The sequence below is a fragment of the Myotis davidii genome, unplaced genomic scaffold (genome assembly GCF_000327345.1).
Source record: "Myotis davidii unplaced genomic scaffold, ASM32734v1 scaffold854, whole genome shotgun sequence".
Classification (NCBI taxonomy): domain Eukaryota; kingdom Metazoa; phylum Chordata; class Mammalia; order Chiroptera; family Vespertilionidae; genus Myotis; species Myotis davidii.
Window position 1 is genome coordinate 1,571,006 of NW_006285939.1, and position 14,055 is coordinate 1,585,060.

Below are 14,055 nucleotides of genomic sequence, written 5' to 3' on the forward strand. Positions count from 1 at the left end.
TGCCCCCCGCTCTCCTCACCCACACACCATGAGCATCACAGACGTACCCAGTGGACTCTCCTGGGCTCCTCCCACCCCCATGGAGAAATCCGGGTTGGGATCGGGGTACCCGTGGATGGCCCTTCTAGGCTTTGGACATGTCAGTCTCTCCCCTCAGCCGGTTCCATAAAACACTGCCCTCTCCAGAGAGGTCGGGTGTACAGGTGAGAAAGAGGAGGGGCAGGCAGAGGCGGTGCTGGTATCTGCCCTGCGGTCCTAGCTGCACTCTAAGGCTGATAGCAGTGACCTCTGACCCTCACAGCAGCTCTCATTGGTCACCAGGGAAGGTGGAAACTGAGAAAGAAACTGAGGCCTTCCCCAAGGTCATGCAACTAGTTTATGGATGATTTGAGACTTGAACTTGGCCTTGAAAGTCAGACACACCTCACTTCAAAGCCAGGCTCCACTACTTGGCTCTCTGGGCTCACTTCCACCTTTCTTCAGGGAGGGCGCTCTCTACGCTGACTGAATGGGACATCACAGCGGCTCACTGTCCGGCCACGGCAGGGCTTTCTGCCCCCTTCCCCCCATATCCTCACTCGCTATGCCTCGCAGGCGCCATGCCCTTCTGCCTCTCCGCTTCCCTGTGACTGCTCAGCCCCAGCCCAGGGTTCCACGTGTCCCTAGGGAACACCCTGGGACCCCCAGCTGAGGGACAAAATGTTTCCAGGGCATCCCTGGAGATGAGCTGGGGGATCCTAGTACTTCCAACTATATTTCCAATTCTTTGAAGTATGAACTTCTCTTGAATTGGCCACAGTTATTTTCCCTCTTCCATAAATATCCACCCTCCTCATTTATGTTCTTCTACGTCACAACTGGAATTAAAGAATAACCTTCCTTTTATTCTCAGAACAAATCCAAATAAGTTATATACCTGGCTTACCTCTTTAGAACAATCAAAGGGCCTCTCTCCCTTGATGAACCCCCTCTTGCCCCTCCCCTCTATGTGCAGAGCATGCTGGTAGTTGAAAGTGAAATCCACTGTGGAATCCATCTGTGCATGTTAACCTCCCCTTCCCAGCTAAAGCCATGCTGGCCCAATGGACACCCCCCACCCACCTCAGGGATGGGGCTCGGTTGTGACCAGAATCTCGGTGGGGTTCTCTGGACCGTATGATCACAGATGTCATGTTCCCCACCATCTCCTCTCCCTGTCCTGCTCCCACGTCACAGCCGGGCCCACTGCTGGACCAGACCCGGTGCCTTCTGGTGGGAGGCACACCGGCTTCCTACCTTTGGCAGGGACTTCAGGAGGAACGTCAGCCTTCTCCTTCCGCCTCTTGCCCTTCTTGGGCTGCAAGGGGGCCAAGCTGGTCACGCTGGTGACAGTCTCCCCTGAGCTGCAAAAGAAAAGGGTGGGTCCTGGTGAAGGCAGCTTGTTCCAGGGAAAGGGGAAGGAAGCAATAGTGTCCAAGATTCCCTGTGTCCTCTGTATTCCGTGGACCTTACACTGAACCAGGATTGGTGCTCTTTGCTCATCTCCAGGGGTGTCTGGAGGTCAGCACTGACCCTGGGCTGAGATGGGACAATGAGATGAGCTAGTTAGTGACAATGTGTTGTTCAAAGTTCAAAAGGCCCTGGAGACATCAGGGCCAGCTGTCTACACTGCCTAGCGGTGTACAGATCGATGGTTTACACCCGGTTCCACACGTGTACAGCTCGATGGTTTACACCCGGTTCTACGGGCTGCCCAGTCTGGCTTGGCTACATCACCAGTCGGGTGTGAAGATACCACTGGAACTTCTGCTTGAGTTCCCCTGAAGCCAGGACGCCCTGCACATAGCTGTGTAGTTCACAAGCTCAAACCCCAGCAGCTCCTGTGCAAATGAGCAGGACCCTGGGAGTGGCCCTGGGAGTCCGGAGGGTCCATCGCTGTCCATGCTCACTCTACTGCCGCCACCCTACCCTCAGGAGGCTACCGGAGGTCACCCCACATGCTGTCTTCAATAACGGTGCTTCAGCTCCTTTCCCGGGTCCCCCAAAGTGACGGGGCTGATGAGCTACTAACATCGTCACTCAGGGAAAGGCATTTAGCATCCATCATCTCGGTTTTCTTACCAGTAATGTAAGGAAACCAAGGTTACGCAGTAAGTAAACCAAGATGACAGATGCTAAGTGACTTTCCCCGAGTGACGATGTTAGTAAGCAGCCAACCGAAAGCTGCGAACAGACTGTCCTGACACGAAATCTGTTCCTGATGCTGCAGGTGGGGTGGGGTCCACATGCTTTCTGCAATGGCCGTCAGTCTTATTCCAAATGCATCCTATTGGCTCTAGCACCCAGAGGGCAGCCCCTTGTGGAAGCTCTGTCTTTGGTGGCATTGCCCAGCCAGGGAGGCACAGTCACTATGACAGGCTCTCTTCCTAACAAAGATTTTCTAGAAATCCGTAAGAACATGGCCGACTGCTAATAATCAAAATGAATGAAGGTGGTAAATAGCTTCATAGGTAAGAGGAAAGACTCTTACATGAAAACATGCTAAAACTTGTGGAAGGGCCTGGCTGCGTGGCTCAGTGGTGAGCATCGGCCTATGGACCAGGACATCACCATTCTGTTCCTGGTCATGGCACATGCCCGGGTTGTGGGCTCTACCCCTAGTGTGGGGTGTGCAAGAGGCAGCTGGTCAATGATTCTCTCACATCACTGATGTTTCTATCTCTCTCTCCCTTTTTCTCTGAAATCAATAAAAATGTATTTTAAAAAAGAGGTACATTGTTTTGTTTGCCCTTCAGTCTGCAGGCCGACACTCTATCTGCTGAGCCAAACCAGCTAGGGCAAGGCTTCTACTTTTTGACCTGGCAATTTCACCTCCAGGAATTTATTCTGTGGCTATTCTTGCACATGTGTGAAAATGTATGTATGAGGCATTACAGTCCTGTTGGTAACAGCAACAGACTGAAAATCCACTGCCCCTCAGCGGGGGATTGGCTGAGGAACGTGGGGACTCCACAGATCCACACCTGGAGTCCTCTGTGGCTGTAAGGAGGAATGAAGACGCCATTGTGCACTGATAAGAAAAAATACAATGCTAAGTGAAAAAATCTAGGTGCTAGAAAATGTGTAAAATGTGATACTTTTTGAATAAAAATAGGGGACAATAAGAACATCTGTATTTCCATATGCATACATAAAGACACTCTACAAGTATTCATATGGTTCCTTAGAATGGGGTGCTGAGGAATAAACAGAAGCAGGATAGGGAGAGGAACCACTATATATATACATATACTAGAGGCTCGATGCATGAAATTCATGCAAAGGGTTTGGCCCTCACAGCTACAGTTTCGTCTGGAAGGATGTCCAGTCTAATTAGCCTATTTTGCTTTTATTATTATAGACTAGAGGCTCGGTGCATGAAATTCATGCATGGAGGAGAGGGTCCCTCAGCCCGGCCTGCACCTTCTTGCAATCCAAGACCCCTCGGGGGATGTCCGACTGCCAAATCCCTGTGGGATTGGACCTAAACTGGCAGTTGGACATCCCTCTCACAATCTGGGACTGCTGGCTCCTAACCACTTGTTTATCTGCCTGCCTTATCACCCCTAACTGCTCACCTGCCTTCCTGATCAACCCCAACCGCCTCAGCCCCCACTGCGGCAGCTTCATCCGGAAAGATGTCTGGAATGATGTCCATAAGGTCGTTCAGCTGTCTGGTCTACTTAGCATATTATGCTTTTATTATTATAGATACTTTTAAAAACTTTAATGTTTTCCCTGGCTGATATGCCTCAGGGGGTCAGGCATTTCTATTATAAGTTAATACATGTTTATGTTTTATTTTATTTATTTATGTATTTGTTTTTTAGAAAGGGTGAAGGGAGGAGAGACAGAGAGAGAGACACACATTGATGTGAGAGAGACTCATCAATTGGTTGCTTCCTCCATGTGCCCCAACCAAGGCTGGGGATCGAGCCTGCAACAGAAGTACATGCCCTTGACTGGGATCGATCCTGGGACCCTTCAGTCTGTGGGCTGATGCTCTATCCTCTGAGCCAAACCAGCTAGGTATGTTCATGTTTTAAAATGGTAATTACAGGCATGGAGAAAAAAGAAAATAAGTCTACCAGAGCCAAAACACAACCTGCACAAATACCCAACACAAACCTTTATTTACAGTCTTTTCCTCTTGTTGTGTTTTTCTTGTAGACTTAATTTAAAATACACACACACACACACACACCACATTATTGATTTCAGAGAGGAAGGGAGAGGAAGAAAGAGATAGAAACATCATGATGAGAGATAATCATTGATCAGCCGCCTCCTGCATGCCCCCTACTGGGGATTGAGCCCACAACCTGGGCATGTGCCCTGACCAGGAATGGAACGGTGACCTCCTGGTTCATAGGTCGACACTCAACCACTGAGGCACACCAGCTGGGCTATAGACTTCATTCTTCAGAGAAGTTTTAGGTTCATAGCAAAATTGAGGGGAACATAAAGAGATTTCCCATACCCTTGCCCTCTCCCCCGGATGCAGAGCCTCTTCCCTGTTATCAATATCCCCTACCCAAGTGGTACATTTGTTATCAGTGATAAGACTACACTGACACATCATTATTACCCAAAGTACACAATGTACCTTAGGGTTCATTCTTGGTGCTGTACATCTTATGCGTTTAGATGAATAGTGTAATGTGTCCACTGTAGTGCCCTACAGAAGAACTTCAGTGCCATAGAAACCCTCTGAGCTCCACCTCTTCCTCCCTCCCACCCCTTAACTCCTGCCAACCACTGGTCTATTCTCTCCATAGTTTTGCCTTTTCCAGAAGGCCGTATGGTTGGAATCCTACAGTATGTAGCCTTTCAGATGGGCTTCTTTCACTTCGTAGCATGCCTTTAAATTTCCTTCATGTTGTTTCCTGGCTTGATAGCTCACTTCCTTTTAGCCCTGAAAAATATCCCATGATCTGGATGTACTGGGCTTACTTATCCACTTACCTACTGAAGGTCATAGCGGCTGCTTCCGAGTTTTGGCAAGTAAGGATGGAGCTACCATAAACATCATGCTCAGGTCTCTGGGTAGACGTAAGTTCTCAAACCTTCCTTGGTTTTTATACACCATTTTTTTATCACATTATATTTCAATTTTGCACCCTTCTTTTTATTTATTCCACATCTCTTTTACTGTTACATCCTCATACTATTCCAGTGAGAAGATATACTATAGTTTACTTAGCCATCTCAACTTCTAAACTTCTGATTTGTTTCCCAGTTTGATATCTATATATATAAAACCCTAGTATGCAAATAGACCAAACAGCAGAACCACTGAACAACGAACCAAACAACTGGTCACTATGACATGAGCTGACCACCAGGGGGCGCACGTAGAACATGGCAGGTGTTGTCTGCAGCGGGATGGTGAAGCAGGTGAGCAGGGGTGCCACCGGTCGCTGTCATCAAGACGAGCCTCTTGTGGTTACTGAAAATTCTTTGCTTCCACCCGCCGCGATCCCACCCAGCGCTCACACCTGCTGCCAGCACAGCCCCACTTGCACCTCCTGCTGGTGCCCAGAGCCAGGCCCCATCTCTCGGGGCTGTCAGTGCATGCGAGCAGTGGCAGCGGGAGCGAGAGTGGGGCTGCCAGCAGAGAGGGGACTTGGGACTGCAGTGGGAGGGGCCTGGCGAGTGCAAGGAGGATGGGGTGAGACCCACCCCTGTGCCCATTGCAGCCTCACGGCCCACAGTTCCTTTCAAGGTGCACAAATTCATGCACTGGGCCCCTAAGTATAAATTATAATGTCATAAATGTATGTGTGCCAATTCATTTCCATTCCTACATTTGTTTTTAGGTTGGATTCTTAGAACTGGAAGTACCAGTTACACAGACCATTTTCAAGGATATTTAATGCCCACTGTCAATATGACCTGTGACAAATTGGTTCTACTGTATAGCCACTCTGTCAACAGATGTTTTCATCCTACTTAACAACACGTTTATCAGTTTAAAAATTACTCATTTAATGAAGAAAAATGGGATCCCCTTTCCCTTGCATTTCTGATTGCTAGTGAGGATGGCACTCGCCGGCTGGCTCGTTAGGAGAGCTGTGTGGACGTCTGCTTGTTGGTCAGGACCTGCGTGCTTCTCACAGACGTTCACGCACCTTCTCACCAGTCTGACATGACTGCCCCAGGCGTTGCCCCCAATGTCCTTTCAATTTTGCCTCTTTATTCAGCACAGTATTTTTCTTTTTTGCTAAAACCATTCAATATTTTCTTTTTGTCTCTCACCTCGGAGGTTGCATCTTCCCCCAGCTGCACCTCACACCCGCAGAATCAAGTAACAGTCCCTTCCCCTTCTCTTCTCTCGGGGACAATGCCTTAGCTCATTAATAAAATGTGACGACTCTGGGCTTCACTGATGGAACTTGGCCCTCGTGCCAGGGCTCGAGTGAATGGGACGGATCTGCTCTGTCATTGCCAGTTTCCTCCAAAACCACACTGATTAGACCTCATTCTAATTCATGTTGCAGCAACGGAAACTCAGCTGCACTCGGCAACATTCCCTTGGGTCTTACATCTCCCACTGAGTCAGCAAGGCTGGTGGGCATGTGTGACTAAGAGCCCACTTTATGATCCACCTGCAGAAAGTTATTCTGTATCTTGGTTGGAGGAGGACTGTATTTTGTCTCTGACTCAAGGGAGAGAGCCAGTCAAACCAAAGCACCAGGAGTCGGGCTGGAGGGCCCGATGGCGCTGGAGAGCTGTGCGATGAAGGGAAGTGTGATTTGTGGGAACAGGGAGGTCTTTCTGGCTCCATCAAGGGTGGGGCCCTTGTGACATGTGCAAGGTTCTTGCCCGGAGGCTTCTCATGGGAGCCTCTGTCCCACCTCTGCTTCGTGGCACACGGAGGCCAGGTTTAGTAAATGGGCCCCGGACCAGTGGCAGAGGGTTGGCCCTGGGCAAGTCCCTCACTTCCCCGAGCCTCATCTCACCACCTTGCTACCCTTCTCACAGGGTTATCGTGAAGGTCAGATGAGATAGTGGGGCCTAAACTAGGTGGGGCATGAAATGAAATGCCAGATAGCATGACCCTAATCTCTATCGTGTGGGTACAGGTTGGGCAGGGCACTTCCTGGCACTGCCCAGGAGAATGGTGTTGTTATCTGAGTATCTGGTGGTGGCATGTCTTGGCCCTGAGGGAAGGGCATGCCCTCCGCTGGCCCAGAACAGGGGCACCACACCAGTACCAGGGCCGGGCAGAGCAGGCAGGCAGGGAAGGAGGGAGAGGCTGCACACGGAGCAAGAACACTGCCCCGACACCAGGTAAAGCAGGCACCCCTGACCTTGCCAGGTGTTGACCAGATTGAGAGCAACCACATTCTGCACGAGCTGAAGTTGACGACAGCTATGTCTGTCGTTACCCCACGCAAGGCACTGTGAAAAGAACTGGCGTCCAAGCCTCTGACCCCGATGGGGAAGTCAGCCTCAGGGCCTGGGCAGGAGGCAGGGGACCTGCAGGTCAACCTGCCTCATGGCCCTGAGCAAGGACTCTGGGCCCAGGCCAGACAACAGAGAACAAGGAAACTGGGGCAGCCAGACGGTAATCAGGTCAGGTCCGCAGTGTCCGAGCCACGCTTAACGCAGCTCCCTACAGAGAAGGTACCGGAAGGCGATGCCAGCACCCACTGGATTTTAAGTTGGTATTAAATTCGGGGAGGGAGCTCCCGGGACTCTTATAGCTGCTCTTACCCCTGCCAGGTGGGAGGAGAGGGATCCCACCTGAGTGCCAGGGTCTGGGGGCAGGAGCTGTGGCTGGGGCCCAGCCCGAGAGTGGGCAGCAGGGGAGGGAAGCATGCTCCTATCCCTGGAATTTTCTGGAAAAAGGGGTGCCAGTGCCCAAATGGAGGCGGGCAAGGGAGGGCCCACCTCGCCCCTAGAGCTCAGGGCTGGGGAGTAGAAAAAGCAAGTGAGACAGCATAAACCGAGCTGCCCTAGGAAAGAAACCAGAGCCCGGCCACAACCCCGTCCTATCTGGAGGTAAGAGGCTTCACGCTGAGCCACAGGGCTGTGCCCTGGCCTAAGTCAGCGCGGCCTCACTCCCTCAGGGTCGTCCTCACTCCCTCGGGTCGGTCGCCTGCAGCAGCTGCTCTCAGAGGGGCCCTGGCATCTGTCGCCCACTTAGTCCAGGGCAATCTCTGGCCTCGGCATGGCACTGAGTCAAAGCTGCCGCAAGGGCTGTTTAATCTCCTTGCTGCTGAGTGAGTGGGCGCTCCTCATCCCTGGCACAGCGCCTGTCCTGGGCTGCAGAAGGGTGTGGTCTGATCGATGCTGGGGATGCCATGGGATGCCCATGGGGAGCTGAGTGGGGCTGAGGAAGGTGGGTTGCTCAGCCTGCCAGCATCCGTCCAGGCCGGCGTCCCGGACCTTCTCCGCCTGATCCTGGGGCTCCACAAAGGCCTTGAAAGTTGTTGCTAGATGGTCCCTTTTACCTTCAGAAGCGCCCACACGCCTCCTTCCCTCCCGCCTGCACCTCCAGGTCTCACCGAGAGCCCTACCCGCATCCCAGCGGGCGGGTGCCTTCTGTTCCTTTCCAAGCTCGCTGCGCTCCCTTTGCCAAGGCTGCATGCGGCTCACTCACTACTGCACGACCTTGAACCCTGAACCGGAAAGGGCAGACTCTGCAAGGAGGAAAGCTGGTCTCAGCAACTATGGTGGTAACTCACTGGCATCAACAATAACAGGTCCCCCCACCCCAGGTCTGCTGCCACTGACCAAGGCCAAGGACTCATGCGAACACGGCAGATTTCCTGGCATAGCACAGGCTCCAGGGCTCCTCCTGCCTCTGGAATACATGAGGCCAACCGATGCCACTGGCCAGGAGCTGCTTAAAGTGGCAGAACCTCACTTTCCAGGTGGATGCATGGTGACACTCACTCCTGGTGGTGCCCCAAGATGTGTCTGATACATAGTGAACATTTAATGGCCATCACCTATTATTATCTTACCAATATTATTATTATCATTATTCTGGAATCTTCTCTGAGTCCTTGAATGCGGAACCAGACACAGGCAGCTCTCTGCACTGAGCCAAAGCAGAGCCGGTGCACCCAGAAAGGACCAGCAGACTTTGGGGGTCACAATGCATTTCGTGCTGCTCCAGCCTCTGACCTTTTTATTTTAAGAGAGATAGGAAGGGAATAGGATAGTGAGATAGAAACATTGATGAAAGAGAAACATTATTGGCTGCCTCCTGTACGCCCCCTACTGGGATTAAGCCTGCCACTGGGGCATGTGCCCTAACTGGGAATCAAACCACTGAGCAACATAGGCCAGGCCAGTCTCTGACTCTTTCGCATGCGCCTTCTGAACAGCATCACAATAAAAGCTGCTCCGCTGTGAGGGGTTGCCAAGTTGTCTCCCTGTCCACAGCCTCCCGTGGCCTCCTATCATGAAGGGTTTACACGCCTGAAGGTCCTGCTGGGTCTCCAGTTAGAGCTGTGCCCCGAGTCCCTGCCAGCTTTGGCATCCGGCACACGGGCTTTGCCAGGCTGGGTTTTGTGTGTGAATTTAAAGTCTCTGAGTGCTAGCTGGCATGGCAGGGAGGTATTGCTAACATCCCGTGGCTGCACGCAGTGTCCTGGGCAGAAGAGTAAGGGCAGGGAGAGCTCACGGGTTATCTGCCCGGAATCTACCCTGACCCACAGGGTTGAGGCCTCATGTCTTGGTGGTTGGAACCCACCCCCGGCTCAGCAGAACCTGACCCTCTAGTGAGGGAGGTGATAACTCTGAGGCTGGGGGTGCATGGGCCCGCCGCCTTTCCCCTTAACGGGCAGGCCCAGCCTAAGGGCACATCGGCACCCGGACAGCACCGCCCAGGAAAGAGCCAGGAATGGAAGCCGCCCTAGCCACCCACGGCAGCACCCAGGTGAGCAGCTCCCCTTCCTAGGGGAGACCTGCTAACTGTCTCCTGGAGTCCAAGGGTAGAAGTGGGCAGAGGACCAGCCGTTTCTCCAGGTTGGCATTGCACGGGCTCTCTGGGGAGAGAGTCTGTGCCCTACAGGCTGAGAGGAGGGAGAGAAATCCCTGATGCCTCCGGCATCCGGAGTGCAGGTGTAGCCACTGTGAGCCCCTGAGGCATCGACCACAGCTGGGCCCCTTGCTGAGCCCTCAGGGCAGTCCTGCGGGAGAGACTAGGCCAGTTGGGGCCTGTTTGTGGAGGGGAGACATCCCAGAGAAGCTGCGGGGGGCACAGCATAAACCGTCAGCAAATCCAGGTGACTGGTCTCTATGTTACAGCAGACGAGCAACCAGGCCCCACAGGCCCGTCCTCCCCGCCTGGCCCCCTTGGGGCAGGGGAAGAAGAACCCTGAGCTGGGTGGGGTGGGGACAAGATGGCATCAGTGATGTCAGGGAAGCAGGAGACACATGGGTCGTCTGCTGACCCGTCCTCACCCCGCCACCTGGCTGCTCCGGGGAATGTGGACAGAGGGAAGCAATCAGCACACACGCAGGTGAAAACCACCCAACAACAGCCACACCGTGGCAGGGTGTCTGCAAGTCACTGTGACCAGAGCCCATTGGGCTTTCAAAGTCCGGGATGCAGGGCGCTGGCAGCCCTCCCTCTCCCTCCACAGCCGCACCCACACCCACACCCACAGCCGCGCCCTTCCCGCCCTTCCCGCTGCTCCTTGCACTGCCCGACTTCCCGCAGCATCTCCTCCTGGCTCATGTGTGTGATGCTCACACGGGCTCCAAGCTTCCACGCATACCTGGGACCGCGTCAGCTCTGCGGCCAGGCAACCTGGGCGGACACCCTGGCTGCCCCACGCTTCCCTGGGAGGGCACCTCAGCATCATCCACTCTCATGTCAGTTTTCATCTATCGAACAGGTCCGTTCCAGCACCCACTCACGGGCTTGCACATGTCCGCGCTCAGCCCTGTGGCCCGAACGTGGATGGAATAAAAGTGAGGCTTGGTTACTGTTGTTAATATGACTGCCAGCCCTGGGCACCCGGCCCTGTCGCCCTCCTGCCTCTCCTCCCTGCTGCTCTGCCCGAACCTCCAGGCTCCTCAGTCCCAGGAACACGTCCCTCCAGCCCGGCCTTTTCCCTGCTCTGCTTCTCTCCCTGCTTCTGCGTCTGCCCGCGCCAGTCCTCTTCTCCTGGGACACATCCTCATGCTGGGCCCGCAGCTCACCTCCAGCAAGCCTCCCCTCCCACCCCCAGACCCCGAGGCCGTTAGGAGCACCTCCTCTGGGTGCCGGTGACAGCTCCGTGGGCCTCCCAAGGTGCTGCCATGATGTTGCCTCTCTGGGTCTCGCCTTTGACACAGACCTCAAGGGCATGGGCCGTGTTATTTCATCCTTGCTCTACAGGCCTTACAAGCGTCCTGTGTAGAAGGCTTACTCATAAGTATTGACTGAATAATAACAGAGCCATCTGCATGGATCTCACCATTCACCAGGCACTAACTCATTTAATCTTTCCAACAGCGCTACGTGCTAAGGCAGTGGTCGGCAAACTGCGGCTCATGAGCCACATGCGGCTCTTTGGCCCCTTGAGTGTGGCTCTTCCACAAAATACCACATGTGGGTGCACATGTACAGTGCGATTGAAACTTTGTGGCCCACGCGCAGAAGTCGGTCTATCTGATAGATGAAACAAGTATACGAGTGTGGATGGGAGAGTTGGGAGGGGTCAACCTCAGCGAATGTACCTCACAGATTGAGGACATTTTCAGCGAAGGCCAGCTTAGGAGTACCCTAATCAAGTTAATAACAGTGTACCTACCTATATAGTTTAAGTTTAAAAAATTTGGCTCTCAAAAGAAATTTCAATCATTTTACTGTTGATATTTGGCTCTGTTGACTAATGAGTTTGTCGACCACTGCACTAGGACATCATCGTCCCATCCTATCAGAGAAACGGACAAACTGCTCAAAGGCACACAGCAACCAGTGGCAGCGCTGGACTCAGCGCAGGCAGCCCGGCCCCAGAGCCTGGAGCCACCAGGGCAGATGCCTCTCAGAAAAGGAGTGAGTGTGACACAATGTTACTCAATATTACGCCAGAGAGCGGGGAGTTACACATCTGCCTGCAGGGCACATCGCTTTGGATTCTTTTTGACACTGTAAGTCTGCTTTCATTCTAAGATCCTGAGTGAATCATTTATTAATTAGGTCCCATACTTCGATTGTTGGGGTATGTTTAAAATATGCGATGGTTCAGAAAAGCCTGCAGAATACTCCCAACTAAGCTCAAAAGCAGAGGAGCTGTCCTGCGACCTACCCAACAGTCTGTGCCGCCTGTGTGTGAGGAAGTGCGCACCGGAAGCCTGCAGAAGGCTTGCCTCCCTTCAGCTGTAGCTGCCATCGGCACAGGTAACATCTGTAATTTCTCCTATTTGCAAATACTTTGTCATCTCAAGCCCATAAGAAGAGGTCAAACTAAGGGTCAGGAGATGCCCCAGCTGGGAACCGCCTGGCTTGCACATGACCTGCAGGAAGGAAGGCATCTGAGCCCAGTGGTGTGTGGTGGGTGGGGACCCTCACAGCTGCAGCACGTGGTGCATTGGTTAAAGCTGCTTCGCTGGGCGGCTGAGAACATCACAGGCCGCTGCTCAGAGCTGTTTCCTGGGAGGCGGTGTCCACCTGGGCCGGCTCTGCTCTGGAACACTGGGCCGTGGGAAAAAGCACTGCCAGGCCTGAAGGTCAGGGCAATTTCCCACTTCATGGGTGACACAGTCAGGATGAGACTTGTTTGCTTTCCATTGACTTCTCTCAACAAGCCATGGAATTCTCTAGATCAGTGGTTCTCAACCTTCCTAATGCCACGACCCTTTAATACAGGTTCCTCAGGTTGTGGTGACCCCAATTTCATTGTTACAAATTGAACATAATTAAAGCATAGTGATTAATCACAAAAACAATATGTAATTATGTATGTGTTTTCCGATGGTCTTAGGCGACCCCTGTGAAAGGGTCGTTCGACCCCCAAAGGGGTCGCGAACCACAGGTTGAGAAACGCTGCTCTAGAGCCTCAAGTTCCTGCCCAGGCACTTGACAAGGCCCACCAGAGACTGCAGGCTCCAGCCAGCATGCAGCCATTCCTGAGGGCCCCTCCAGCCCCTGGCCCTGACCCTGTACTCTCTGCCATTCTCCCTTCGGTTAGAGGACCCAGAGGACATTTGTCTGGATCAAACCTTGAGACGCCAGGGTCCCCGCTGCCCACTGCCACAGCTCCAATGGTGGAGCCAGGATCTGGAGCTGCGGCCGGACAGGGATGGGAGCACACAGCCGAGGCACAGCCTGACTGTCACCAGTGAGGTACCGTGACAAGGGCCTGGGCTGCATCTAGTCCAATCGGTATGAGGTTCTAATCAGGTTCTAATCTGCACAGACAATGGAAGTTAGTGTAGCCCATGTCCAGGTTTGCGGGAGCAGGCTGGCCCCTCCAGGGTTCAGGGGTGCAGTGGAGGACAGGCAGGCTTTCCAGAGGCAGGTAGGTCAACGGGCTGGCCCAACAGAAGGCAGACCCATGGGGAGAGCTCAACTCAGGCCCCAACCAGTCCTGCTGGCAGCACCAGCTGGTCTAGGGGACAGCATTTAAGGACTGCGGTCAGACCTGACCTCTCTAGGGCTGGAGGAGATGAAACCCCAATGCCTGCAGGCTGGGATGATGCCCTCGCCTGTACTACCAGCCTCGGTCAGCACCAGCTCAGAACGGGGCAAGTGAAGGAGAGGGCCTGGGAGGGGAGGGGAGCAGCCCCAGCCCCTGGCACGGTGTGCTAATGTGGAAACCCAGACAGTGATCTCAGCATCCCCAGGAATGCTGCCGGCTGCTCTCCAGCCTCTGGCCACCCAGCCACAACCCCCACATCTCCAAGGCCGGTCCCGGAGGCCCGATGGGGCATATGCTCAAAAAGAAACACGTAGCTTTCTTGAGGTATAATTTACTTACCATAAAGCTGACTGACCATAAGTGTACAATTCAATAATTTTAGTGTACTTATAAAGTTGTGCAATCATCACTACAATACAGTTTTAGGCCCTTCGGTCATCCCCCAAAA

At 53.2% G+C, this 14,055-nt stretch overlaps 1 protein-coding gene across 1 annotated transcript in view; it reads right to left on the bottom strand.

Annotated features, from left to right (window-relative positions):
* Positions 1–14,055, bottom strand: part of VSTM4 (V-set and transmembrane domain containing 4) — an 89,074-nt gene that overhangs the window by 24,958 nt on the left and 50,061 nt on the right. Inside the window, exon 6 of the mRNA XM_006757152.2 lies at positions 1,276–1,382. Coding sequence (XP_006757215.1) covers positions 1,276–1,382 — 107 coding nt within the window. The remainder of the gene's footprint in view (positions 1–1,275; positions 1,383–14,055) is intronic.